We start from the raw sequence: 26,351 nt of genomic DNA, 5'->3' as shown, positions 1-26,351 counted from the left end.
CATCATGTAAGACAAATTATATATATATATATATATATATTATTTTTCTTCCCCCTGACTATTTTACATCCGGCTAATTCTGTTGAAGCAGTGGTGAAATGTGGAACCACCCTTGCAAAGCAGTAGAAGTAAAGGCAGTGGCAAAAGCATTCGTCAAGGATAAAAATAAAGCAGAGGGATGAGAGCCAAGGTTTATGGAGAGGCATGCTGTTTATTTAACCAGCATCCAGCATCTCTCATTAACTTACTGTTACCTCTACCTTACCCTCCCCTTCTGTCCTACCACAACATGTGAGAATAAAGAATGTTCCATCCTTGCCTTGTTTTGTCACTCAGATGATGCTTTTTCCCAGTTTTCTGCCTTGGAAGCAGTAGCATTCAGCATTTCGCTGCAAAGCTGAGTTTCATTGATTTAGCAGCTGAGTTCAGGGAAGGCAGGGGATGAAAACAAGTCCTAAATTTGGACTGAACCAAAGATAGACATGCTGCTAAGTGGAAAACCAAAAACCTGGAAGTAAAGCTCTGGCTCAGTGTGGTATTGCATCGAAATTTGCAGTTATGCTGATGGCACCTGTTACGTTTGCTGTTGTAATGTGCCCTTTTATCTTCACTTAGGGCACATGCAAGTGTCCTGGCTGAGGACATGTGGAGCGTGGTGGCAGTCACCTCTTCTGCAGTGTCGGCTGGTTGCAGAGAAATGGGGGTTTGTGCTGCTAAATTCACTGGTGACCAAGTAACCCTGTGGGTAGGGCATCGCAGAGGTTGGAGGCCAAATTCTGACTTCTGAAAGGGTCTGATCCTCCCCCCGACTCTCCTCAAGGGCTGTGTGGGACACTGCTAGGGTTCTCCTTTCTCCTGCCAGCGCTGCTCAAACTTTGCAGCTTGTTAGAGCAAGGAGCGTGTGCCTGGAGACAAAATGGTAATTTCTTGCCCATATTTAGCAAGTCTAAGCTACACTGGCATGCTCCAACCAGAGCTCTGGTGAGATCCACTTCTACACAGCTTTAACCTGAAGAAGCCCCATGGCCTGAGAGATGGGAGACCCTGATTCAGTTTGAAAGTGGCTTCCCACCGAACACAGGAAGAGAAGTAAGGAGGATGGAGGGGGTGGGGGAGGTTGTGTGTGTATCCATCTCTCTTACGAGTACAGTGTTGTTTTTCCAACATCTCAAATCTTTTTACCAACATCTGCTCAAATTTGTATGTACTTCTGGTATGACACCCAAATCTTTATTGAACCCTTTGCTGAGGCTGGGGTAGCTCTGCCCAGCCTGAGCATCTTGCAGCCTGCCGGCAAGGGCAAAACCACAAGCTTCCACTTCTCCTTGTCCACAGCAACGTCTTGGAAACGATACTGCCAGTCAGTCTTTTCAAATGAAATTAGTGCAGGAGACAGCTCTGAAGATTACAGCAAACTGAGCAGTCAAAGCTCATTGCTGTAACTTGCCCTTTCTTTGATTACCATGTGGACAAGTATGTGGCTGGAGACATCTCCAAATGTGGGTCAGGCTGGCCAGGACCTCTTGTGCAATATTGGCCATGTCAAACCGACTAGAGGAGGATTTTCTGGGCGCCTCTCTCTGTCTCTTCTCTGAGCAGTGCCTGACACCCACCCCGGCTGCAGAGCACCCTCCAGTCTGGCTTCTGGTGCAAGGGCAAAGGGCTTGAGGCATGGGCAGCCTCTGCAGCAAAGATGTTCTTTGTGCAGCTTAGGAGGACCCCTGCCAGCTCCCTGATGAATGGCTTCTGCCCATCTAGAAATCAGTGTATGTGCAAAGAGGATGCGGTCAGCAGCAAATCTGAGGTCCCAAACCCAAGCTGTCTGCACTTGAGTGGGGTTGTACAACTTGCTGTGGCGCCTAAAGGGTGCGTAACCTCCTTTTCCCCATGTTTCTGGGGCAGGCAGCAAAGGAAACGAGGTGTTAAACCCCGTAGGAGCTAGAACAGGGCCCTGCTCAGCCTTGATACCATCAGAGACAAAAAGGCCTGCCAGCAATCCCACTCACCAGCTGCCGTGTGGAAAATCCCAGAGTGGGCTGAGATTCAGGAAAAGGTACTAAAATCTGTCTTTGCAGGTGACGGGGTCCCTAACTAGGCCATCTCCTGAAGCAGGAGACTGAGCAGAAGCGGCTCGAGTCCGGAAGAGGAAGAGCTGCAGTGATCTCATCTCTGCTTCTATTCTATTTCCAAGTAGGTAGAATAGATCAACGGATTTGAAAATGGAGTATCAGGAGTTCCCTCCCTCGGCACCTTCCTCCCAGGCACGGCTGGAGGATGGGGTCAGTTTTTAGGACAGCCGCTTGTTGTTCCTCCTCCTTGTCTAGTGCTGAGAGTGGGGCTCCCCTCATGCTGCAGCCCTCTGGGGCAATCCCCATACAACCAAGGCATGGTCACCACCACTGACCCCACACAGCGAGGGTCCGGCCTGGCTGGTGTGGGGGAGTACCCACAAGAAATAAGATCACCCACTGGCACATCCTTCTCTAGTCATGGTTTTCCACAGTTGAGACCTGGGCCTGCTGCCATCTTACCCTGTATCGCAGCAGCCATGGCTGGCAGGGGTGGGTGCTGCTCCAGGACGGAGGCGAGCTGGAGGGTGAAGGACAAACCGCTGCCTAGTCATAGTAAAAAGCCTCTTCCTATCTCAGCTGGTTTCATTTCTCTTTTCTGGCCTGAATCCAGACTGGGTCAGGGCCAGGACACTTCCTAGCCCTGGTTTCTTGTCTAGTTGCTAGACAAACTTCTCCTTTGGCTGGCGGGATGCTCTTCTGCCGGCCGCTCCTCAGAAGGACCTTCCGCGTGGGCCAGGCTAGTCCCTGTGCAAAAGAGGAAGGGAAGGTCCTGGCCTCACACATGGGGAGTGGTGCAGCTTGTGCAAGTGTTTGTCACAAGGCAGGAAGAGTAGGAGTCAGACTTTCCCAAGTCTCAAGTAAGATCTCTTTCTGGCCGCCGTGATGAGTGTGGGTAGGCTGACGTGTAGGACAACAAAAGCTCTCTGTTGGTAGATGTAAGCAGAGTAGCTTGAGAAGGTCCCAAATTTTCTTCTCAGTGAAGTAAAGTGATAATTTTTCACAGTCTTGTGAGAACTTTGCTGAGATTTTCTCTCCTGGAGAAGAGAAGGGAAAGGGGTTCACAGCATCCAAGGACACTGTCAGGAGGACCTTCAAGCTTGTATTACAGTCACACAGCTCAGCAAAGAACTAGAAGGAGGCAAAATTCATCAACCCCATGGTTATTTTTCCTGCACACAAGCTGCTGCTGTCCTTTTTGGAGGTCGTAAATATTTGCAGTCAACTTGGGCAAGTGGTTGGCCAGTCACATCTCTGGGGAGCCAGGAAGTCTCAAATCCCCACTGTAAGGAGCTGCTATCTATTTGAAGTGGCCCTAAAAAGGGCCATTCATGTCATTGACAGCTCTGCTATGGCTGAAATTTGGCTGTCAATGTCAGCTGGACCAGAGATGTCCTGCCCCCATCCCGGGGAGGGAGCTGGGGGATGTACGCTGAAGTCTCCCTAGATGGGTAACTGACCATCTCGCTACCACTGTTAAAGGAAGCAGAAAGCTGCATTGTGAACCTCTTAGCCAGCAGCAACCCAGAAAAACCTCAAGCGTAGGCTCTTGCTTAGACTGTCATATGCTTGAATTCGAGGAAAGTTTTCTCCCTTGGCAGAGAAGGAGTGAAGCTGCTCTCTGGTTCGTTGCTTACAAAGAGCATTACCGCTTTCCCTCCTGCCCCAGCACTTGTGGTTCCCAGGCTGGCTGCTGGTGGGATGTGCCTCCTGCCGTGGACATGGCTGTGGTCCTGCTGTCTTGGGCAGCTCCTCCCCATGTGTGACGCACTATAGATGATGTTCCCAGAGGATCTAAGGAAGGAGCACTTGTTACCAGGAAGGACAGATCTCTCAGATGCCTTTTGAAGCCACCGTGCCCTGGGAGGGGGCAGGGCTGAAGTAATGTGTTCCCGGAGCAGGAATGTGCCGGAAGTCTGGAGGAAAAATGGTTATGGAAATAATAACAACAGTGACAATCAGAATAGGTGGGATTGAGCTCAACACAAAGAAAACATGTCGGCTGAAGCAGGCATCTGTTTCCGTGGAAAAAGTCATCTGCTGCTGTGATGAGCCCGTGCCTCTCTGTGCCTTTGGGGAGCTGGGAGGAGGAGAAGACGGGAGGGACGGAGGTGGCTCAGCACGCTGGCAGCCAGACCTGGCTGTGTCTGAGTGAAAGGCAAAGCTCAGTGCCATGGTGTGCACATAGGAAAAAGCAATGGAGCTCTTTTCCCTGTTCGCTCTTCTGGGGCAATGGCAGCTATGGTTTTTGTGAACCTCATTGGGGTGAACATGTTAGCAGATACCCCAACGCTTTGCAGCAAACACCATGTTAAGTTTGGTCCCATTCAGCTTGGTGGACAGGCGACAGGAGGGACCATCTGTGGTTTAAAACAAGTCATCCCCAAACTACAGCAACTCGCGGTGGCCCTGGGTTTGTGGCCTGCAGATGGATGGTCTGGAAATATGGCTCCAAAGGTGGGCGGACATCCGTCCTCAGCCTGCTGCTGTGGAGTCAGCCTGGGTTTGGAGGGTGATGCAGTTGGAGGTAACCAAATCCTGGACGGTGAAGGTCTGTGCCCTACCTGCTGGCACCATTCAGTCATGGCTGGTGATGGTGGCAGCCTTCACTGCCTGCCCAGCTAAGCGTCCCTGAGCCTGGCCCAAATCCAGCTAGGTGCCTGGGTTCCTGGTGGTGGGTGCACTCATGTGCTGTGACCCCATTCACTGCAAGCAGTGCAGTCCCCTGCTGCCAGCTTCTCCAGGCTGGTGGGTGCCCTGTCCACCCCCTGCAGTGGAGCTTGTCCTGCAAGACCTCATGGGGGCAGTGCAATGTCCCTTTCCCCTGGGCTGTCATCACCTGCGGAGTGATGTTCAGGCTCAGAAAGCGGTCACTCAGAGCTGCAGGTCTTGCAAGTCCCCCCTGCTGGGGGGGGCTGCCCCATGCACACACCACCCAAGTGGTGGGGTGGGGGCTCAGTTCCCGGGACCCAGCAGCTCTGCTGCAAATACCCCTGGCTGTAACAGCAGCGCCCTGCTGTGTTTTGGAGCTGCACCCTTCGCAAAAATACAAGCATCCCCAAACAGACCTGAGGTCCTAACAGGGGCTGCTGCTGAGGATTTTGGCTGGGCTGCTGCTCCCAGCCTGCGCAAACATCGGCCCAGCTGGAGATTAAACAATATCCTTTAATAGGAACAGACGGGTACCCGCTTCTAGCGCGGGGAGGAAAGAGCATTCCCCATTCAGAGCTTGCATGCCGCCAGCGCCAAGGCTGCGGGGGGACCGGGATGCCCTGATTTGGAAGTCTCTTGCTCAACCCGACTACTCAAAAGGCGGCTGTTTCCTGTGCTTGGGCCAAGGCAGATTTTTATTATTTTTTTTTTATTTATTTAGAAGATTCCTTGCCTGCTCAGTGTAGAGGGGAACTCGAAAGACACCAGCTCGCGCTCCTGGCCTCTGCCAAACGTGACTTTGACCTACAGCAGATACGGGAGTTACCACCAGCTTGTCAGAGCCTCCTGGGCGTGCGGGGCCGGGGCTCGCCAGCGCTGCCATTTATGGGGCTCCAGCCGTGTCCTTGATTAGATAGCGCTCACCAGGCGCAGGGGCAGCAAAACCCCTCCTGGGCCTCACAGCGTTGCTGTGCTCCTCGAAGGCCACCTCGGGGCCCTTGCCCGGGGGGAGCCCCTGGGAAAGTGGCTGCCGAAATACTCACCAGCGAAAACAGGAGCTGCCTTTAAAAATGAGCTGAGAAAACAGCCACGCTGGAGAGCATGGCTCCTGTTTCCATGAGAGCGAGGGGACGCAGCCTGCCAGGGCAGCCACCACTCCGACCCTGCTTTTGCCCTGCAAGGAGGGCTCTTCCCTGCTTTGACCCCTTTTTCATACTGAAGCTCCTTCAGGCGAACCCTCACTGCGGTCCCTTCTCTCCACAACTACTCCTGCTGCCCCCCAGGCCCTCTTGAGCCTTCTTGGGGTGGCAAAGACCCATCCTGCCACCATCAGCACTGCAGGGTGTGGGGCAAAAGGGGTCCCAAGCTCCAAAATGGCCGAAATTTGGAGGATAAAGCCAAGCACTTGAAGGAAGGAGCTGGGGGGCTGTGGACCAGGACATTGGTTATTGCTTGGGTTCTATTGCTGCCAGCCCTTGGGTTGGCACAAAGGTCTGCCCTCAGCTGGGTTGGAGGGTGATGCCCCCTTTGGTGCCCTCCCCATGCTGGTGGGAAATGACCTGTGCAGGGGACAAGAGTTCTCTGGCTGCAAGTGGACCACGAGGCTCTTCACCTCCAATAATGTGCTTTTTACAGTCTTTTCCATTCCCAAGAGAAATTCTGCAGGAATTTTCTATTTCTGCGGGAGAGGCAGCAGGGAGAGGAAAGGTTGAGCTCTCTTGAGACGTTTATACTTTATTTTTACTTTTGGTGGTGGTGGTTTTTTTAATCTTGAGGAAGGAACAGACTAAAAGGGGCATAAATAAAATCCAGCTAGCTGGGACAAAAATACATGATTGAAATCCTCGCCTGGGGCTGTGAGTAAGTTTGTGAGTGAGAGAGACACTCAGCTAAGGGAGGATTCTGCATCTCAAACCAGCATTATTATTTTTTTCTCTATATTCCATCTGGAGAAGAAGAAGAGTGACCAGGTTAACCCTCACCTCTGAAGAGGGTGAGTGGGAAGGCAGGGGACCATGTCTGAGACCTTCTTTGGCCACCCTGTCCCCAGGCTCAGCAAAGCTGCCTCCTCCATGCTGTGAAATGGGACTAATGATACTCTCTGAGGGCTGGTGAAAAGTCTGCATGATGCTTTGCTAAATGCAACATCATACAAACGCAAAGTACCGTTAGCACTAAGCCCAGCATAAGCTGACGGAGCGATCTGGTTTTCTTTTCCAAGCCTGATCTTGGGATTTCAGTGTTGCTGATGCCCCCAAAGCCCAGCCCTGGAGGTATCCTTCTCCTGGTTAGCGTCGCGTCCTCCCCCAGGGGAGTGCCAGGGGGCTTTTCTACCTTGGAGAGGAAAGAAAATACCAAGAAGCTTTCAGCCACTTCTAAAATATGCTTTAGCTGCATGCTTCATGCAGAGTGTAAGTGCCGTCGCCCTAAAATAAATATATATGTATTCAATTTTCTCGTCGTATTTTCCAAAGATCCCACAGTCTCAGTCTGGTTTGATAATAGCCCCTCACCACAGGTTACCTTTTCTGAGAGGCTCATTTCCAGGTCCCAAAATATCTCCCGCAACAGCTCGTTTGGAAACTGCAGCCGCTTGGCCACGGCCACCGTGTCCCGGGTGCCAGTGTGAGCACAGGCTCGCCGCGGCGGCCAGCTTGCTGCTGCCGTCCGCAATTACCTCTGCCGGCACTCCAGGGTTTTTCTCAGTGGGGTGGAAGGACAAGAAAGAACATGTTGAGAAACAGCAAACAGAGAATTATGTGCGAAGTTCAAAGATTAGTGGTTGGCTTATTAGGTTTTCCCCTAAGCTCAGTATTAAGTAATGTTAAATGACCCACACAAAAATCAGAAGGGAGGATTAATAAAGGCTTAATGGTGGATGTTTGTGTTTGAAAGTGTCATGGGACTAAGAGTGCTGGCAAACAACAACACGTTTCCTCCCTCACTGACACCCACTGGAAGATGTTTCTTAGTATCTTTAAAATTGTTTTACCCTACTTCCTAGTTTTATAAGTCTTTTTAATAACTGTTCCCATGCCCATTCAGCCTTAAATAACTCTTGAGTTTATAAATGTAAATCACTGTTTCTCTATATCTTCTTGATGTGTTTATTCCAAATCCCTTTCAAGTAATCTAATATGTGACTTCTGGTGGTCCCTGCTCAGGGCTGGCTTTAACCAAAAGTGAACAAACTGAGCTGAAAGGCACATCAGCGAGGTATTTAAACAAAGCCTATACAAGATGGTGGCTCATTAGAGAAACTGTTCTTGGTGGAGGCTTCGCTCTTGAACTAAGTTTTATGAAAAAATCTCAAGATGGCCACATCAATGACGAGAAAAATGGAAATGATTGAGAGAGAGGACAGTGTACGAGTACCCCAGGAAAGTAATGGCTGAAAGGGCACGTAGGCTAAATACAAAGACGTGTCATTGCTGGCTTTGACATGGATTATATAAAAGTATTTGGAAAAGATACACTGACCATCTGCTGTTTTATGCCTCTTCACGGGCTCCAGCTGACCCACCGCTTGGTGTCATTTCTCATAAATATTGCTCGAGGGCTGATCCTTTATTCCTTGTGAGGAAAAACAAAATGCAACTGTTGTCTGCTTTTAAAACTGTGTTTTATACGACATGCAAGGGTTCTCCCAGCCAGGCGTTTAGCGATGTCGTGCCCAAGCACCAGGACCACCAAAATCAATTTGAAAGCATTTTGAGAGGAGCAGTAGGGGGCTGTGCAGAGGGGTGCTCAGTCCCTGGAGATGTCCTGGATCCCCCAAGAGAGGAGAGGGATGCAGCATCTTACTGACAATGGGTCGTGGCATCAGACAGTGATGCATGGACTCAGGTGAGCCCAGGGCTGCACCCTGAAACAGGCAGTCCCCTCGCCTGTGTGAGGACATGGGTGACCACCAGCATGAAACGCTGCTGAGCATCTGTGACCACCAATGGGAAAAGAGACCAGATGCTCAGGGGCAGCAGCTGGGGTCAGACTGAGGATTCCCCGCTGGGACTGGGGCCTGGGTTTGTCCAAAATTTAGGTTATTGGCAGGAAGTGAGGCACATGAACCAAGGCAGAGCCCCGTGCTGCCACTGGGATCCTTCCCCTCTGACATACTGTGAAACAACCCCCCCCCCCATGCTGGGGTTGCTGCCCCACTGCAGCAAGCAGCAAGTCCAGCGGAGATGGACCTTCTCCATCCCCTGCTGAGGTTGTCCTCATCACCTCGTTCCAGCTCAGCGACGACACGGGCTGTTGCCTGCACTCCGAGGCAGGCAGCTCCCCCAGTGCTAAGCTGCAAGGCCTCCATCCTGCTGACAAGCCTCTTCACAAACCACAGGGTTCACTGCAAATAAAAAACACACAAAAAAAAAAAAAAAAAGCCCCAACAAAGGTCAAACCACCAAGTAACAGAAAGCACGTAACTTGTGGCTCTGGGTTGGTCACGTCCCCCACTTGCTGGCTGTGAGGTTAGCTCAGCCTTTCGCCTCGATGGGCCCTCAGCCCTCTGCCACTTCATAGCACCCCACAGCATGAGTAAGCCAAAGCGAGCACTTTGGTGAGATAAGCAGTGGGCAGTTCAGCTATTGCACAAGGATGAGGGATGCTCAGATGCAAGGTGCGATACGCAGCAGCTGCTGCGTTAGTGTGCCTCTCACACAGCCCTGAGAGACCTGGCTGGTGCAACCCCTCTCAACCTGATGCTCTTCCACGTTAATGCCATCAGGAGGTGCCTTGCAGTGAGAAGCAGTCTGTATGGTCACCAGGGACGCTGGCCAGGACACAGCCCTTGGAGACATCACTGCGGTGGGGAGGTGCAGCCTTCCCCAACACTTACCTTCTGCTGCTGGGATGGGGCTTCACAAGAGTTTTCTGGAGGGGAAGGATGGACCTTCTGGGATGCTGTGAGAGACAATGTGGGCCGGGAATCAGCCTCCAGAGAAACAGGGGCAGAATGGGGATGTGTCCAGAGCACTCAGGGGACACTGAGGCTGAGCGTCAGGGACAGCTAGTTGCACTGTGGCAGTTGCACACATGTCCGTGCATGCCTGGCCTTGCATACCCACCTCTGCTCTCCTCTGGCCTCCAGGACAGCTGTAAGAAATCCCCAAGCCTCTCCTGAGGCTTTCAGCTGTGGGAAATAGCTGAGCTGTCGATTCCTCATGGCCCTTTCCATCCTCTAGGTAGGTGCAGGGTTTGGGGCACTGCTGGGGCCCCATCAGCCATTCCTCCATGGGAGCAGAGAGCTCCCTGTACCACCCACCAGATGGAGGAGAGGAAGCAGTGCTGGCAGCAGCATGTCCCCTTGGCCCAGCAGAGGGACATCCCAGGGACAGAAGGAAGGAAGATACTTACTCCAGCTCCGGGGGAAAGAGCATCCTCAAGATGCTCAACAATATTCTGCCTTAAAAAAATGGCTTATAAAAAAAAAAGCAGCCGCCACTCTCCTGTGGTGAGGAGCCGATGCTCTGGGGCCATGAGCGCTCCTGTCCATCATAATCCTCTTTTCATGCATGTTCCCACAAGTATCTCTGGAGTCGTCTCTCCCCAGACAAGTCCCAACTCGGAGGCTGTTGCAGCAGCAATCCAATACGATAGTATCCTGATGCCCACTGCTGAAGACAGCCCACTTGTGGAGCAGCATGGTCCCACAGCCCTCCTGGTATCCATTCCCACCAGAAACCTCTCCTCTTGTGCCCATCTGGACATCTTCAGTCATTCACTCCCGGCACAGCCCTCCAGATCGTCACTGCCAGCACGGGATGGCTCTGCCGGCGTCCCAGTAATCGCAGGCATGCTCTGCCCAGCAGCACGGGAACAGCGTCAGCCCGAGAGGTGATTAGTGATGATTCAGGGGATTTCACCACAGCCGTGGAAGGAGACCGGCCAGTTTCTGCTGGCAGACGCAGCCTGGCCCACGCTTACTGAAACACCAGCTTTCCTGCCCGAGATGACTTCACCACCCAGTGCCCTAAAGCCATCTTGTTTGCATCTCACTGCTGTGGTCACCTCCAGCTTGTCCCTGGCCAGCTGCATCAGTGAAGCAGGAGAAACCCCCTCCATGCCGAAGCCGGTGCACAACCTCCATCAGCTCCCACAGGCAGGGCTGGTGTTAGTGCTGAACCTGCCATCAGTTCTCCCTCCAGTTTTGCTGCACTTTGAAGATGCAGCAGTATTTGAACTATAAAAAGCCTCTATTTACACCCCAACGAAAGTGTCCTCTGTGTATGTGCTAACCGCTCTGCTGGATCAGGCTAAAGAACATGGGGTTTCAGTTGAGTTAATTCACTTTTTTCCAGTCTCGCTCATTGCTGAGTAATTCAGGAAAGCTTTGCTGTGCTCAAGCATTACCATGAAACACCGTCACAATAAGTCACTGCAAAAATATAATTTGACACTTCCAAGGTCTCCTCAGCAGAGGTTATTCTCAGTTTTACTCTGTGGTCATCAATAACAGATGGGGAAAGAGCAATGGGAGTGCAGCCATCAGCTGAACCTTGCACCCACCTGCACTAAATACCGTGGGAAGCTGAAGTCTTTACAAAGATCAGGGGCTTGCACATGTATGTGTCAAATTAATCCTCAATTCTGGTTTTATTCTGAAATTGCATCATAGAAAGCTCGGGGTTGCCCATTCTGTATTTTTAGCTGAAGCTTTTGACATTCATTAAAATCCTCATTGTTCACATTTTTCAAAGTGTTACCCTTTCTATCCATTTTCCCCAGTGTTGAGCATGAGACATTTTGCCCTTTGAAAGTTTATATTCATAGGTATATACACACACATATAAAAAATATACATATGTATATATAAATATACATACATATATATGGTTTCTCATAGTCTTACTCACTGGCTGGAGGAGGAAAACAAAATCTTTGGTAGGTTTGGATGCATCTCTGTTTATTTTTGCCCTGTCTGCTAATGCAGATTCTCCCCGTTAATTGCCGATCCCAGTTTGAGCCCACACTGCCAATTTAATTACTAGACCCACACTGTAGGTGTAGTAGACACAGCTTCTCACCTGGCGCCCTCAGCCTGGCTCTATGCAGCATTTGGACAAAAAAAAAACAAGGCTGGTCTTTCAAAAGGTGGGGGAAAGCCAGTATCTTCACGCACAAACAGCTCTGCAGCCCATGGGGAAGCCCTCACCGCTGGGTTTTGCTGGCTTGTAGCCGGTAAGGCAGAGGTGCTGTGGGGCTGTGAAGCCAGGGTAAGCCTCGAAATGGAGCTGGTCAGGAGCTTGTGTCATTTCTGTGTAAGAAAATAAATCCTAACATGTTAAAACCAGGGGGAGAGGGTCAAGCGATGCAAGAGACCCGGTTCTGATTAGACTCTCATCTCAACATCTTAGGCTATGGGGTGTTCTCCTCCATCCCTGGTCTTGGCTTCCCCTTCACTGGGGACACATAAAACCTGGCAAAGCCCTGTGATGGTGGAGAAGTGCCCTGTCCCACTGGTGGAGGGCTGGAGCAAACAGTCACATGGGCTATTTCCAGCTTTATGATTTTTTTAGGAGAGGAGGGAAGGCAGACTAGCCAGAGGAATGAGGAGCAGCCAAAGGAGCCTGCTGTTTCCCCAAGGGAAAAAGAAAAGCAAACAGGAGATGAAAAGGCTGTGATGCCACCTCCCTTCCCAGAAGAGTGCCCTGCCCACCATGCTACCACATTTCGTGTGGGTGTGGGTGGAGAAAAAAAAAAAAAAAAAAAATCACTCAAACTCTCCTGCTGAAGCTATTCCACATCATTGCGTAAAAACATGGTAACACTCATCTGAGGACAGGCTGGAGCCTAAACCTCCTCCCTCCCAAATGGGTGCAGGAGACATTAGGCAATAGCATCCTCCTTTTTCTTCTTGGCCTAGTGACGGATTAATTACACTGGGGAAAATGGAAAGCCGGAGGAAAGCACTGCCCTGGGCTCGGCTGTGGTTGGTGCTGAGCTGAGCGAGGATCCCCGGTGGAGGACAGGACTCGAGCAGCCACCTCCTGCGCCCTGGGCAAGGCTCTCGCCAGGCAGCCAGCAGACAAAAACCCTTTCTCCATGCTTTGTGTTCATGTGAGAGGAGTCACCGGGTTTGGCCACCTCGATCCCAAGAAGCAGGAGCCTCCCCAGAGCACCTGGACCTCCTCATGAAGCAGCTGTCCCATCCCCTCGCTTGGCTGGGGCCACAAGGGAGTGTGTGAGGAGCTTGGCCACTAAACCCAGGCCTGGTGTGGCAGAGTGCCCAGGGTCGATGCTGTAATGCTGAGCTGACCACCATCCTCCATGTGGCTTTAGTCCACAAGCGGGTGAAAGACCATGAATAATTTTCCAGTAGATGATAGCACGGAAGTGGAATAAGGAGCATTTATGGGCAGTCTACTGCCAGTAAGTGTAACGTGAGAGGTAAATGGTTTCCCAAGCAGCCTGATTTCTTGAATAAGGACCCTGGGGTGACAGCAGGCAACGTGCTGCCTGAGCCAGGCGTGCCGAGTGGGAAGGGGACCAGGATGGCTGACTGCCACCAGCACAGCCATTGCCCTGCATGGGCATCGCACACGCGGGGCAGAGGTTGACAGCCGCTCCCCAGAGGAGAGCAGAAATGTTCAGAAGAAAAAGACAATGAATAATAGAAATTCCCCTTGAAAACGTTACAAAACCGGTGCGTGCTTCAAGTGGGAGCCGAGGGACAACACGAGCAGGACTAGGGAAGTGATTGTCTCCCTGCATGCTGCACTGGTGAGGCCGCACGTTGCATACTGTGTTCAGTTTTGGGCCCCTCACGACAAGAAAGACATTGAGGTGCTGGAGCGTGTCCAGAGAAGGGCAACGAAACTGGTGAGGGGTCTGGAGCACAAGTCTTATGAGGAGCGGCTGAGGGAACTGGGGTTGTTTAGCCTGGAGAAAAGGAGGCTGAGGGGAGACCTTACCCCTCTCTACAACTACCTAAAGGCGGTTGTAGTGGAGGGGGGGGTTGGTCTCTTCTCCAAGTAACAAGAGATAGGAAAAGAGGAAACAGCCTCAAGTTGTGCCAGGGGAGGTTTAGACTGGATATTAGGAAAAATTTCTTCACCAAAGGGGTTGTCACACATTGGAACAGGCTGCCCAGGGACGTGGTTGAGTCACTGTCCCTGGAGGTATTTTAAAGGCCTGTAGATGTGGCACTTAGGGATGTGGCTTAGTGGGACTTGGCAGTGTCAGGTTAATGGTTGGACTCAATGATCTTAAAGGTCCCTTCCAACCTAGACGAATCTACGCCTCTATGATTCTACGCCAGCCTGCGGGGGCAGGGCGAGTGAAGGCAGTGGAAGAGAACACCACGACCCGGCCGGCGTTACAGCCAGCAGAGCTCAGTGCTCTCCCTGGCAGCGGGATGGCAGCAACCATCACCGCTCCCGAATCCGTCAGCATGAAGAGTTCACCTGAAACTTCATCAGAAAGCCCAGAGAAGCAACACGCACCTGCACGGCCTGGAGGTCTTCCTGGCCCCTCTCCTCCCTCAGCCCGCACCTGGCCATCATCAGCGCTGTGCACCGCTCCAGGCTTGACACCATCACCGCTGGGTGTGATGCAGAGCGTGAGCTCGCCCATCCAGAGGGCTCTGGTGGCCACGCCAGCTCCCGCGTCCTTCCCAAAAGCTGCGTGACATGGGTGGCTCCACCAGCAAGGCTAATTGCAGTTCCCCTGTATAAAGCACAGCAGTGACTAACGACCTCCCTCTCCTCCCCTCGGTCTCCCCTGACCCACAGCAGCTTGCCGTTGCCCAGCACAACTTCAGGTGCCCGAGGCATGAGCGAGCAGACACCCCGTATGACCCACTCTGTACGGCCGCAGCATCTGCGTGACCCACAGCAGGCACCCAGGGCACGACGGTGAGTAACACTGGGAACCAAACCAAAGCTTTTGAGGAGAGGGGGTGGGTGGGAAGTTTAATTTCTCTCTCGATCACACATTTTTAGCGAGCCCTGGCTGGGGTAGGTGGCCGCGTCCAGCCTTTTGCTGGGACACGTTTTGTTCTCTGGAATATTTTGAATTGGTTTGTACAAGCTGCAACAAAAGCACAGTCGTGTTATTCCTCGTGGCAGCAACAGGAGGGAACACAGCAAAGATGGTGGGTGGGAAAGAAAACCAATTCAAAAGAAATATTTTCTAGTTGGATGCAAGCATTAAAGACTATCTTGCTGGTTTGGCCATAGTTTTTTAGCCAGCTACAGGTCCTGCCTCAGACTGCAGGGACCCGGGGCTAAAACAAGACAGAGAGATGTAGCAGCCCTGATGGGATAAGGACATAGGAGAAACAAGATGCATAGGGAGAGAGATGTTTTTATTAGTCCAGCTGATATAGCTAGAAAAAAATAGACAATTTTTCAGGCACCTCCTTGCATTAGGTAATTGCTGTGAGCGCAGTAACGACGCCGTGTTGAGGAGAGGCACCACTAAATGAACACTCTCTGATGATAAGATGCAGCACCAGCTATTTGCCAAGCGTCTGTGAACAATGACACGAAGCGCAGCAAGGGGGAACTAAAGAATATACAGAACCAACCGGTTATCTCTTGCACCATTTTCCCTTCCCTGCCTTCACAAGCCTCATACAGAAGAATCCCTGTGCTGATTAACTCAAACACAGGAACATCACCCCACACAGAACAAAACTCTTACATGTGATCTCTCGTCCCCATCCAGTTAAATTTGAATCACATAGAAAGCTATTTAAAAAAAAAAAAAATAAATCCAATCCGAGATGTTCCCTCAGCCTTTCCCTCACCAAAATGTAATTAGCTTACCTCAACTGGAGTCATCACTTCAGCTAAGTGACAGCCTGCAATCACAGCCTTAGAAATATCACAGCTTCTACAAAAGAAAGCTTCAGTTATCTACGTAAACCTATATAAAGCTGCGTGCTGTGAAGCTATGTATCAACCGTTCATCACACTCCCTCTGCAAAAGCCAGGCTTTAGCAGTGGGTAGAGCTCTTGAGCAGGTGCTGTCTGCTTCCCAGGTTGCACAAGCTGCAAAAGCCATTGTTACCAAGGGTCCGATGCTCCTCACTATCGATGCTTCTGGTAAATGGCGCTCTTGTAGATTAATAACATGATGCTTCCACACGGCAAGCACACATGTACACTGACCACAGCCCTTCTGGATAACAGACCTACTTGATACAACACTGTAAACTCACACCCAGAGAACAGCCTAAGCTTGCAAGCCAGACCCAATTTAGAATAAAAACCTAAGTATTTAGCATGTTTTAGTTGACTGTACTGCTTGTTTTTAGGTTCATAGGCCAGCAAGAGTCAGCTGAAGACAGCTAGAGCTATCTGATATTTGCCTGTAACTGGCAGTTTACAGCCCCCATCTCTTCCCTGGCTGAGCTGAAACCACTTGGAGATAAGCATGGGTTTAATCCAGCTTCTTAAATTTAATCTCATTCCTTACCCCCAAAAGAGCAATTAGTTGTTTGCACCAACTCTCTGCACATCTCTAGATTAAAGACGTGATCTCCCCACAAACCAGCTTAGTGTGGGTATTATTACGGGCTGAAGTCTGACCTCAGAGCATTGCCCTGCAGCCCCAGGAGGACCCGTCTGAAAACAGTCACCTTTTGTACGCAGACCCATTTCCCCTCCCTTGCAGGAGTCAGCCTGGCTCGCTGTAGTCAGGATAATGACAGTTTACAGCTGCCACGAGCAGATGCACAAGTCAAAGCCTTGGAGGTAGGGCATGTTCGCAGTGACTCATGTTTAACACTAGTTAAAGTTTACAGCAACTACAATCAAGTTAAAGGTTCGCTTTTGACACTGCTTTAACCACACTTCCAGCTCGAGTAGACTGCAGCAGCACAGCCAGAAAGATGCGCTAGCACACAAAACCAGCCCATCTAGCGCAACTAAGAAAACCAAGTCACTTAAATCTCAAAGACATTCAGTTAACAAATCTAAGACATGTCAGGCCAAAACAACAGTTTATTTCATTTTCAGCAACATCTCAACCATCAAAAAAATAAACTCTAACACAGATGGATGGAAGACTTCTCTACAGTGTAACTAAGTGGGCTCTGACCCCAGGGGTTTGAATTGGAGTGACATTTTATTATTCATCCAATAAGTTAGGAAGCATGAGAATAAAGTGCTTTATTTCTGAGCTGGTATGAGGTCATCGATGGACTGGCCTTTTTCAAGGCGTTTTTCCATTTCAATGAGCAGCTTCACACCATCCACCACCATCTGCACCAGCTCCACCTCAGAGAAGCCAAGACGATCAGCATTGGAGACATCAAACACTCCTCCGACAGCAGCTGTGTCCACACCACCTGGAGCAAGAGATTTAGTTAGTACACTGACCGCTGCTAGAGCAGGCGAGTTTACCTTTCTTCCCTCACTAGCTTGAGGTAGGAACACAGAAAGACTATCCTGTAAAAGCTGCCACTCCTGCCTCCTCCTACATGCAGGGAGATAGTGGCTCATGCTGGCAGTCATGTGCGCTTTGAGTGTGCCATTAGGTCAGCTCTTTACTCTTTTAACCCATGAGGAGCCTGACCCGTGGTCAGAAGTACCTGCTGTAGCTATTTCCTAGCCAGAAGTTAAATCAGGATTCCCATCCCTGCTTACAACAGTAACAACTGCCACTAGGTCCACCTTATCTGGTGCTCAGAATACCACACAAAAGGACATACCCAGATAGCCAGATACAGTAAGGTATAAGCAGAGCACTGGCATCCCTAACACCTCCAAGACACAATTTTAAGGCTTGATTCTCTCCATGTGCTTTACAAGGGTACCTTTTGGATGGCCTGACAGGCACTGCCAGTGTGAACCAAGACACAGCTCTGGCTGTAGCCAGGCTTTTGCTGGTGTCTTCGGGCACCCTGACTAGGACATCACTGTTTCACTTCTCACCTGTGCCTCGTTTCTGCAGCCGAAGCCTCTTGAGGACTTCTCCAAACTTCTCATGTTTCCCAAGGTTCGGTAGCTTGATGTGCACACCAGCACGGAGCCCTGTTCCAAGGTTGGATGGGCAGGTCAGGATGTAGCCCAAGTGTGGATTCCACATGAACTCGTAGTTTTTGGACTTGAAGAGAGTTTCTATCTATAAATAGAGAGAATGGATGGTTAGAGATTGTTCTCTGCCTGAAGGATGTAGGTCATCCATTAGTGCTCATTTACAGCTTTATTTACATAGCAACCACCACAACAGTTTGAACAGCTATTTAAGTCAGTCACATAAGCCCCCTCCATTTGGAAAAAAGGGCCACCAACAAGGGGATCTTAAGGCCTTAACCTTGCTCCGTGCAGTGAGGCAGGCTAAGTTGAAGCTACACTACAAAATCTGAAGTCACTATCTGTTGGGAAGCTTGATTCAGTACATGTCAAGCTGGCACCTCTGTTAGGATTAGGGAAGGGGCTGGTAAGGCTCAAGTTCACATCAAGACTAGAAGCTGATAAAAGCATTCAGCCTAGAAACTTCAGTCCAGCTTTGCCCATCCACATTCAAGCAATTTCTTCTCCCACCCAGCGTGTCTCAAAGCTCGATTTACAGAACCATGTAGAAATCCTTTAAGTACAGTTTAGATACTTGGATAAGGGTGCCACATCAGAGGACGTATTCTACATTTCATAGGCACAATACTTAGCCAATATCAGTGTTTCAGAGCCCTCACAGCTCTGGACCTCAGCAGCGTGCTCCCAGAGACCCAGGCTATGAAGCACCACCATGCAGGACTCCAGAGGGGGCTTGAAAGAGTTCGCATTCTCAGCTTTAACCAGAGAAACGCATCATTTGGACCTACAGCTCAGGCAATATTGATTTACCTGTGTTAGCCCAGTACAGAAGCGGGTAAATACTTCCTTCATGTTGCCACCTTTCTGCATGGAAATAACTCTAAGGTGATCCTCCTCATTGATCCAAACAAGGAAGGTCTTGTTATCATTGTGCCTAGGAGACAAGGCAAACAACTTGGTGTTTGTCCCACCTGACATTTTTAGATAATTGTAATAGCACCAAACTACTCATCATTGTAGCTTTTATTTTGAGAGGCTCACTTAGTTGCTTCTTCAAAGAAATCAATCTCATTCCTTTTGTCCATGCAGGACTTAACAGAGTTAAGCTAGCAGTTTTTACCCAGCTCTTATCAAGAGGTAGTCTGAATTGGCCTCAGCCAGTCTTACAGTATCAAACCCTAAAATCCAGTCATCCCCCTAGCTCACTTGTGCCCTGAGTTTACAAGTTCAAAAGATTTCATCTGTTCAGCAGAGTTTGCAGAAGGGTGATCAGTACAGACTTCAAGACAGCCCAGTACAGTGATGTTCATAATGACACCATGTTGACAGTGTATAACAAAGCTTTTTATCACTTTTGTCAGATTCTGTTAAAGTGCACTTCATACCTTATCAGAGAACTAAGTTAAGTTTTGACTACTCATTTTAGGTCAGGGCTCTTCAGAGATGCTATAAAAACCTCTGAACACCAAATCTCTTGTCCTAGCTTGCAGCTGGAAGCAAGTACTAACGTCAATATTTATCATGCTGATAACTTCTCAGCTTGATTAGGATCAAAAATTAACTAGTACCCAAGGAAAGTTACTTATGTAGACAACACTGAGACTATACACAATCTTTTAGATTAGTCATGCTCAGATGACAGTGCTATCTAGTGCTGGCAATCTGCAGGTAGATGATGCAATCTCAAAGGTGACCTACAGAAACAAAGCTTGCTTCCTCTGGGTTGTACTGAAGCAGCTGCAGTAATAAGATTGGAGTATTCCAGCTGATAAAACCATAGCCCTTAGCTTACAAGGGAGCAAGTTAATTATGCTGCAGAAGCTCCTGAGATGCAGAGTTTTATGTAGGTGACCTACATCTGACATGCAGAATCCTTCCACTCCACACCTCTGCATCAGTCAACTCATGTCACCAAGTCTCTGGGGGTAGGGGGGAGAACCTTATCACCAGTACAGGTAAAGCCATACTAGTTCAGCATCAGCCAGTTTCTGCAAGAAGCGATGAGACTACAAAGGAGCAACTATGCATCCCAGCATCAAGTCTGAGCTAAGCCAACATTATTGTTTGTTACCAGAAGTTACTCCAAGCTCCTGGGACAAGAGCTGAATGTAGTGGCACATCTACTCCTTCAGAAGTGATCTACTTTCATAAGCAGATTCAATTATTGTCTGGTGCTTACTAACCTGTGCTGGATGGGTAGGCTCTGGTTAAAAGCTGGCCAAACTAGCTTGTTCCTACCAGCCCAATGTAGTGCATAGTAACACTTGTCCAAATTCTGCTGGTTTAGATGCAACTTCCCCAGAGGATACCACACAAGATGCTCATTAGATTCAGTAACACAGTAGCAGAGTTCAGAACCTGCCATTTTGCCCAATGTTACAAGCCACAACCAAAACAGCAAGATTTTTCTTTGCAGGGACTTTGTACAACTCCTCCCTTCCAGACGTACTCACCAGATACCCCTGGCATCAGGCCAGTCTCGTGCCATCCCAGATGCCAACAGAAGAGGAGAAACTGGCTTGTCAAACAAGAAGTGATCATCAATCAGCTGCTGCTGCTCTGCATCAGTCATGTTCCTCAGAGCATAGTACTTCCCCTTGAGATCACCTTCCAGACTACCCAGAGCTGAAAGAGAAGAGTCACTTTTAGGATGGGACCAAAGGCGCTAGACATTCCCAGCGCTTTAGAGACCACACACAAAGTATGGCAACATCTGATCTGCTGGGTTTGGTTCCTCCCTTGCTTTCATCTGCAATGGCAATGCCTTTGCAGCACTACAGAACTTAAGGCAGTATCAGATGATTTGCCTGCACCTCCCAGGCTTATACAAGTAGCCTTTGTTCCCTTACATGCAGTATAGAATCGTTACTGCTGCCTAACTGTAGAAGTGGAGTGCTTTCTTCCAAGGAGAATCAAGGTCATGAATATAAAACACAGTATTATTCTAGTCAAGGACTGTTACCCTGCCCTTGATAGGTTTTGGAACAACTGCATGTTCAGCCTCCAGAATTGCACCTTGAGTGTATCCTTTCCTCTCACTTATTGGAGTTGAGAGGCAACAGAAAAAACCTGCAGCTGAGGAGATCCACTGAAAACTAGGGCTTACTCTAGTCAACTGCACATTTGGAGCAAGACTACACCTCTAAGCAAGCTGAACATTAATGAAAGTCAATTAAAAGCAGCCACAAAATACTGCAACCATGACTCAAGCCCTGAAGTTGCTACATACCTGCTCAATTTCAGGTTTGAGCCACAATGAACAAACCTCTTTCCCCACGCACATAGAAAGAAGGTTTCAAGATCAGCAAAGGTCAACTTAATGCAGTCCAGCTTCCCTCTGACATGTGCTCTTGCTCTCAGCTACAAACTGCAGTGCTGAGGCAGCGGTAACACAATGAGCCTTTTTTAGGGAAGGCTCCATGTTCAGTCTTGAAGCAGGCAGCTTTCACCAACTGCCTCCATTTTCAAACTGCAAAGAACACCTCTTGCACAGAGGATGTAAGTAGTTTCCCCGATGCACCCAGTTCTCAGTTTACCTTCAACTGAGAGCTTTTCGATAGCCCGTCTCTCTCCTCGACTACAGTGCGGGGGAAGGCAGAATCCACGGATGCTTCTACCAGTTCTGACACGAGAACTTAGCACGTAATTGGGATCCAGGTCATCACCTCCCTACAAGATTAGGAAAACAGTGAATACAAGCCCATTGCCAAGACGCTTACTCTAAATACATGTAGCTCACATGCACCTTATACTTGAGATATTGACCGCTTGGCCTGTAAGCCAGCATCTTACTTCAGGAGTATTTTCTTCAGCATTAGCTCATGTATCTGTGTAGCACAACCCTTGTTTTGAGGCTAAGGCTACAGCTACCAAGTAGTGCTAGAAGATAGGTATACCACCAGACCATCAGCTTTATGTCCACTTCAGACTACGGTCTGGGCTTCTGTTACCCCTTCAGATCTGCAGTCTAGAGGTATCAGCATGAAGCAAACCCTGTTGTTTAGATAGGTGCTTACTCTTGCAAATGAGAATTATTTACTACTGTCATCCAAAGTCTCTTATTTTCAAGATGACCTATGGCTAGCCAATCAGCATGGCATTAGGAATTCCTAGAGTCTACAGTAACATTTGAAATCCATAAAATGGAGAGAAATCCTTACTCCTAGCCATAACAATGCTTATTCTATAGTATGAGACCACCAGGTGATAATTAAGATTCAAGATCAGATAGCAGAAAGCGTTAAGTTTCCTGACAGTCCTTGACTCCTAGGACAGTGCTGTTAAGCTTGACTACTACCACCCATGGTTCATGGAAATACACGTTGAACGTGTTTGGCATGACCTACGTTGCAGCAGCACATGAACCAAGCTCCTGCTGCATGACAGCTGCCTGGTTCTACCCAGCCACTGATATCCTACAGCAGTAAGCTCTGAATTCTGATTGCACTGGACATAGCCTGTGGGTCTGTGCTGGGTGAGAGTGAGGGGACAGAGCTTGAGTAATCAGTTTAGGCAGCTGCCAACAACTTTACCCCGTCCTCAGACCAGTAGGCATCAATAATTGATCAAAAGTTTATACCTGCAGGTTATCAGCATTCAGGTCGGTCTTGTGCTCATCAGTTGGTTTGTAGCCACCGTGCCTGTCTTCAATAACTGGATCAAAGAGTTCCTTAAACACATCATAGGATTCTTCATCACCAGCTACACATCCTACTGTCATTATGAAGGGATGGCCTGGAGTGGTAATAAAGTCAGAAGAGCTAAGTTTGGGTGATGTTTGGCTGTACTCCAGCGCAGCACTAACCAGGCAAGTTCTTTAGTGGTAGGTCTAGTCATTTAGAAACGCATTCTTACATAAAAATATTTGGAGAGACCCTATGTTTTACACTTCATCCAGTTAGTCAAATGCAATGCTATGGAAACCCATAGCTGTCGCCATTAAACCACGCTCATTTGTCAAGCTTGGCTTAGGACAAATTTGCACAGCAAATCCAATTTCACTAGCTAATTTAGACCACCAGAGAGAACTTTATGTCTAAACAATCATGCTTTGCTGTAAGCAAGCATGCTTTGCTTTTTGTTCCTTCTGCTACAGAGATGCATTTCTGTAGTCTGCTCATAAATACCACCTCCACACGATTAGTTTCAAGTCACCATATTCAAAAGCACCAGTTACTTCAGCTGGCTCACACAGAATATTCTCAACGCATTTTACCAGGATTATCAACCCCAGTCTGAATGACATCATCCAGGGTGAAGCCACTGGGCGTGACTCTGTCTCTCAGTTTCTTGTACAAATCCAGGGTTAGAACTTTGGCCATGTGGTTGTTGTGGGTGCTCAGGTCCGGGTACTCCTCATCAGGAGGCAGTCTCTGATTATTTAGTTGGGCCATTTTGATATTGCTAGAGTAAAAATAAATACTGTAATGTTAACATGTAAACACATCTGCTCCCCCTTTTTTCATAGAAGTGCTAGAGAACATCACATAACCAGTTTGGAATAGGAATAGACCAGAACATCCAGGTAAACCCACATTTCCCCTCCCGGTTGTGTTATAATTAGAATGCATTTGGTTTGGATTTTTTTTTTTTTGTTCGGATTGAAAGTATTTAGCAGAGCAGTTACATAATTGAAGTGTCTGGGAACTGATATGTCAGATCACAGCAAGGAACACGGCCTGATAAAACAAGGCCTCTTTTAACACAGCTACGCTTTCAGAGCCGTCTCTCAACGCTTTATGAGATTTGCCTCTCAGCAGCTCAAGAGCCCTGGGTGCCGTTGTCAAGAAGCACTTCCATTAAGGAGGGAGAACAGATAGTTATGCAGATCTAACGGTCCCCAGCCGTTACCTGGGTTGTCAACCCCAGTCTGGATGACATCATCCAGCGTAAATCCACTGGAAGTCTGTTTATCCCTCAACTTCTTGTACAGGTCCAGGGTCAGCACCTTGGCCATGTGATTGTTGTGAACGCTCAGGTCAGGGAACTCATCGTCAGCAGAGTGCTTCATCTTCAGGAGGTTGTGGCTGTTTGAGAAGGGCATGTCTGACCCTACCGCAGTCACTAGGGGAGAAAGAAGGGAAGCCTATCACTGGGGGCTTGGCAGGCCTCCCAGCCACCCGGGGGAAAGCCAGGCACCCAGGCAAGGTCACCTTGGCCGTCGTTCCACCCGTGCCTTTTACACCTTTGCCGCTACACCACCTTCCACAAGAGCCAGGAAGGAGGGAAGAAAAATGAGTTCTTCACCTCCACCAGCCTCGCCCTGTCCCTAAGCATCCCGGCAGCAAGGGCAGGGGCTCTCCCCGCCACTCGGGGGCACCGCCCGGCTGGAGGGACGCGCCCAAGGTCGCACAGAGCGGCCGTGGCAGCACCGGGCAGACCCCAACGGCGGCTCTGGAGCAGGATGGTGTGGGGAAGGGGCGGGGGTCCGATCCGCCGCGGGGCTCGGTCGACCCCGCCGTGACGCCGGGCGGGGCGGCAGGTAAGCGGAGCAGCCCCGCGATGCCCTCGGCGGGCGGCCGCACCACCTCCCGCCTCTACCGGGCGGGAGTGGGGGGCGGCGGGAGGGGGGACGGGACCCGCCGAGCCCCGGTCCGACGAGCGATAGTGCCCGTCGTCGTCCTCCCCGCCCGCGGTGCCCCGGCTGCTGCCCGAGTTGCGAGCGGGGGAGTGGGAAGCATCCAACGAGTCATTATACAACAGACGGCTCCCTCGGGGGGACCTGGCTGGGGCGAGCATATGTAACTACCCTGCTAAATACCGGGTTAATCCGGTTTTAGAGCGGGGGCCGCTCCAGCTGGGGGCAAGCCCGGTAAAGCACCTGCCCCGCGCCCCGCTGGAGCTCCGCGCCGCGTCGCGTCCCCCGTCCCCGGCTGCGAGCCGGGCGCCCCTGCCCCGCGCTGCCTGCCACCGCCGCCCCGCTCCCCCTCCTCAGCCGGACCGGCTCCACCCCACACATTAGCGGGCGGGAGGGGGATTTAAAATAAAAATAAAAATCTTATTTTAAAGCTGTAGGACGGCTCGGCTGCCCCGGGACTTACCGAGGACTCCACAGCCAAAGAAAGGACCTCCGCGCCCGCTCCGCGCCCCGCTGCTGCACTAGCCCGAGTGGAGCCGCGGCACTGCCGCTGCGCCTCTTTTATATAGAGCGCGACCCACCGCCTCATTGGCCGCTATTTATAGCCCATTCATTCCATTGGGTCAGGCCCCGGAGGGCGGGGCGAGGGCCCTGTCGCTAGCCGGGCGCGGGCTTGTCGCCATTTTGCTTGGCCTCGTCAGGGGGGTGGGCGGTGTGGGGCTGGCGGGAACCCGCCGGGGCCGATCCCCGCGGCCTGGGGGAGCAGCGGCGGCCGTGGTGGCTTCATGAAGCATGACCACGTGTGTCGAAATCCATCTCCGTGTTCCATCAGCCAAGGGTTGTCCGCAGGTGGTGGTGCCGTTGCACACCAATGCAGACACACAGCCGTTCAAGCTTCACACCTTGGTCAAGGATGCAATAACAGGTGTAATAACCCGTCATCCCCAAAAATAAGGGCATTGTGGTGCCAGGAGTGGCATGCCCCAAGTCCTGTGAGTGACTAACTGCTCCCATGGGTTGGCTTGGCCAAAGCCATGGCCGTGGCCATGGGTCTGAGAGCAGTGTCCCCTTTCAGCGGGGGAAGGACCAGCCGCCTGCAGCACCCGCCAGGCCAGGGGCTCATTTCACAGTTTTAACTCAAAAGGCGGCAGGGTGGTTGTGTGAAGCACAGTGAGGGTGTCCCCTGCTCTTGTCATCTGCTGCTCCCCCCTCCAAAAAAAAGTCTTAAGTTCTATTGGTGTGTGACTGAATTCCTGCAGCAGACAGAAGCAGGAGGGGTGGGCTTGACCCATCTAAACTCACCTGAAATTCATGGAAACAGTGACTTCCACTGGTCTCTTTGTAGGAACCAGCAGGGTTTGTCCCAAAGCTAAGGTGCAGTGGAGAATCCCATTGTTTGCAGAAGTAAATGTATTAACAAGGTGAATGACTACCTTGATCTGACTTTCACCTTCACATAATAGAGCCTTTCTCTTTGTCTGACGTGTGTTTCTCACAACAGAACCCACGTTTATCCTCCTGCCAAACAGCGAGTGTTCTTACCCCATGGGAACACGCACCTCAGTCGTTTTGTTTGACACGGGTTGTGAATGTCAGGGAAAATCGGGAGGAACTCTCCCCACCACCGTTCTTTCAGCACCACAACCAGTACCTTCACCCCAACAACGAGAAGCACATGCACGTCACCCAAAACAGCTTAGGGTTTAAAAAAATAATATATGTGTCGAGGAAATAGTTGCAAAATAAAAAAAAAAAAAAAGCACAGACTGCTTCAAATAAAAATGCATTGTGCTTGGCCGCGGTCCAGGTTTCCGAGTTATTCCAGGTCTGGAGATGCTGAGTATACAGATCTCCAGCAGAAGCCAAGGGCTCGGCATCTGTGCAAGCCTGGTCTCTTATCTCCCGGATCAAAGAACAAATCCTCTCTCTAGGTCTTCTCTGCCTTTTTCACCTCACAAAATCTTCCCCTATGTTTGGCTAGTTTCATACAACAGTCGTGCTTCAGAATCGTGTAAATTGCAAATAATGCCATCACTAAGCAAGAATTAAATGAATGTAAGTGTAAAATCA

At 50.1% G+C, this 26,351-nt stretch overlaps 1 protein-coding gene across 2 annotated transcripts; it reads right to left on the bottom strand.

Annotated features, from left to right (window-relative positions):
- Positions 1 to 16,649: 16,649 nt before the first annotated feature.
- Positions 16,650 to 24,802, bottom strand: CKB (creatine kinase B). 2 transcript variants are annotated; one of them, XM_082485317.1, is made up of 8 exons: positions 24,745 to 24,802; positions 23,555 to 23,767; positions 22,284 to 22,438; positions 21,241 to 21,373; positions 20,158 to 20,329; positions 18,515 to 18,638; positions 17,603 to 17,792; positions 16,650 to 17,016 (listed from the first exon to the last, which is right to left on the bottom strand). In XM_082485317.1, the coding sequence occupies exons 2-8, from the start codon at positions 23,745 to 23,747 to the stop codon at positions 16,838 to 16,840; spliced, it is 1,146 nt and encodes a 381-aa protein (XP_082341443.1). In that variant the 5' UTR covers positions 23,748 to 23,767; positions 24,745 to 24,802; the 3' UTR covers positions 16,650 to 16,837. The 2 variants fall into 2 exon arrangements, with proteins under 2 accessions (XP_082341443.1, XP_082341444.1); XM_082485318.1 differs by lacking the exon at positions 23,555 to 23,767 and adding an exon at positions 22,920 to 23,107 and having other exon boundaries at positions 24,745 to 24,792.
- Between the last annotated feature and the right edge of the window lie 1,549 nt (positions 24,803 to 26,351).

This window comes from Vanellus vanellus (genome assembly GCF_965231255.1).
Source record: "Vanellus vanellus genome assembly, chromosome: 6".
NCBI classification, from domain to species: domain Eukaryota; kingdom Metazoa; phylum Chordata; class Aves; order Charadriiformes; family Charadriidae; genus Vanellus; species Vanellus vanellus.
This window is presented reverse-complemented; position numbering and strand designations above follow the sequence as displayed.

Coding starts and splice junctions, on each gene's coding strand:
- CKB (XM_082485317.1), bottom strand. CDS start 23,747: ATGCCCTTCTCAAACAGCCACAACCTCCTGAAGATGAAGCACTCTGCT. Junction 21,374..22,283: donor TGAATGCTGATAACCTGCAG/GTATAAACTTTT, acceptor CTAATCTTGTAG/GGAGGTGATGACCTGGATCC. Junction 20,330..21,240: donor CGAAAAGCTCTCAGTTGAAG/GTAAACTGAGAA, acceptor CTTCTCTTTCAG/CTCTGGGTAGTCTGGAAGGT.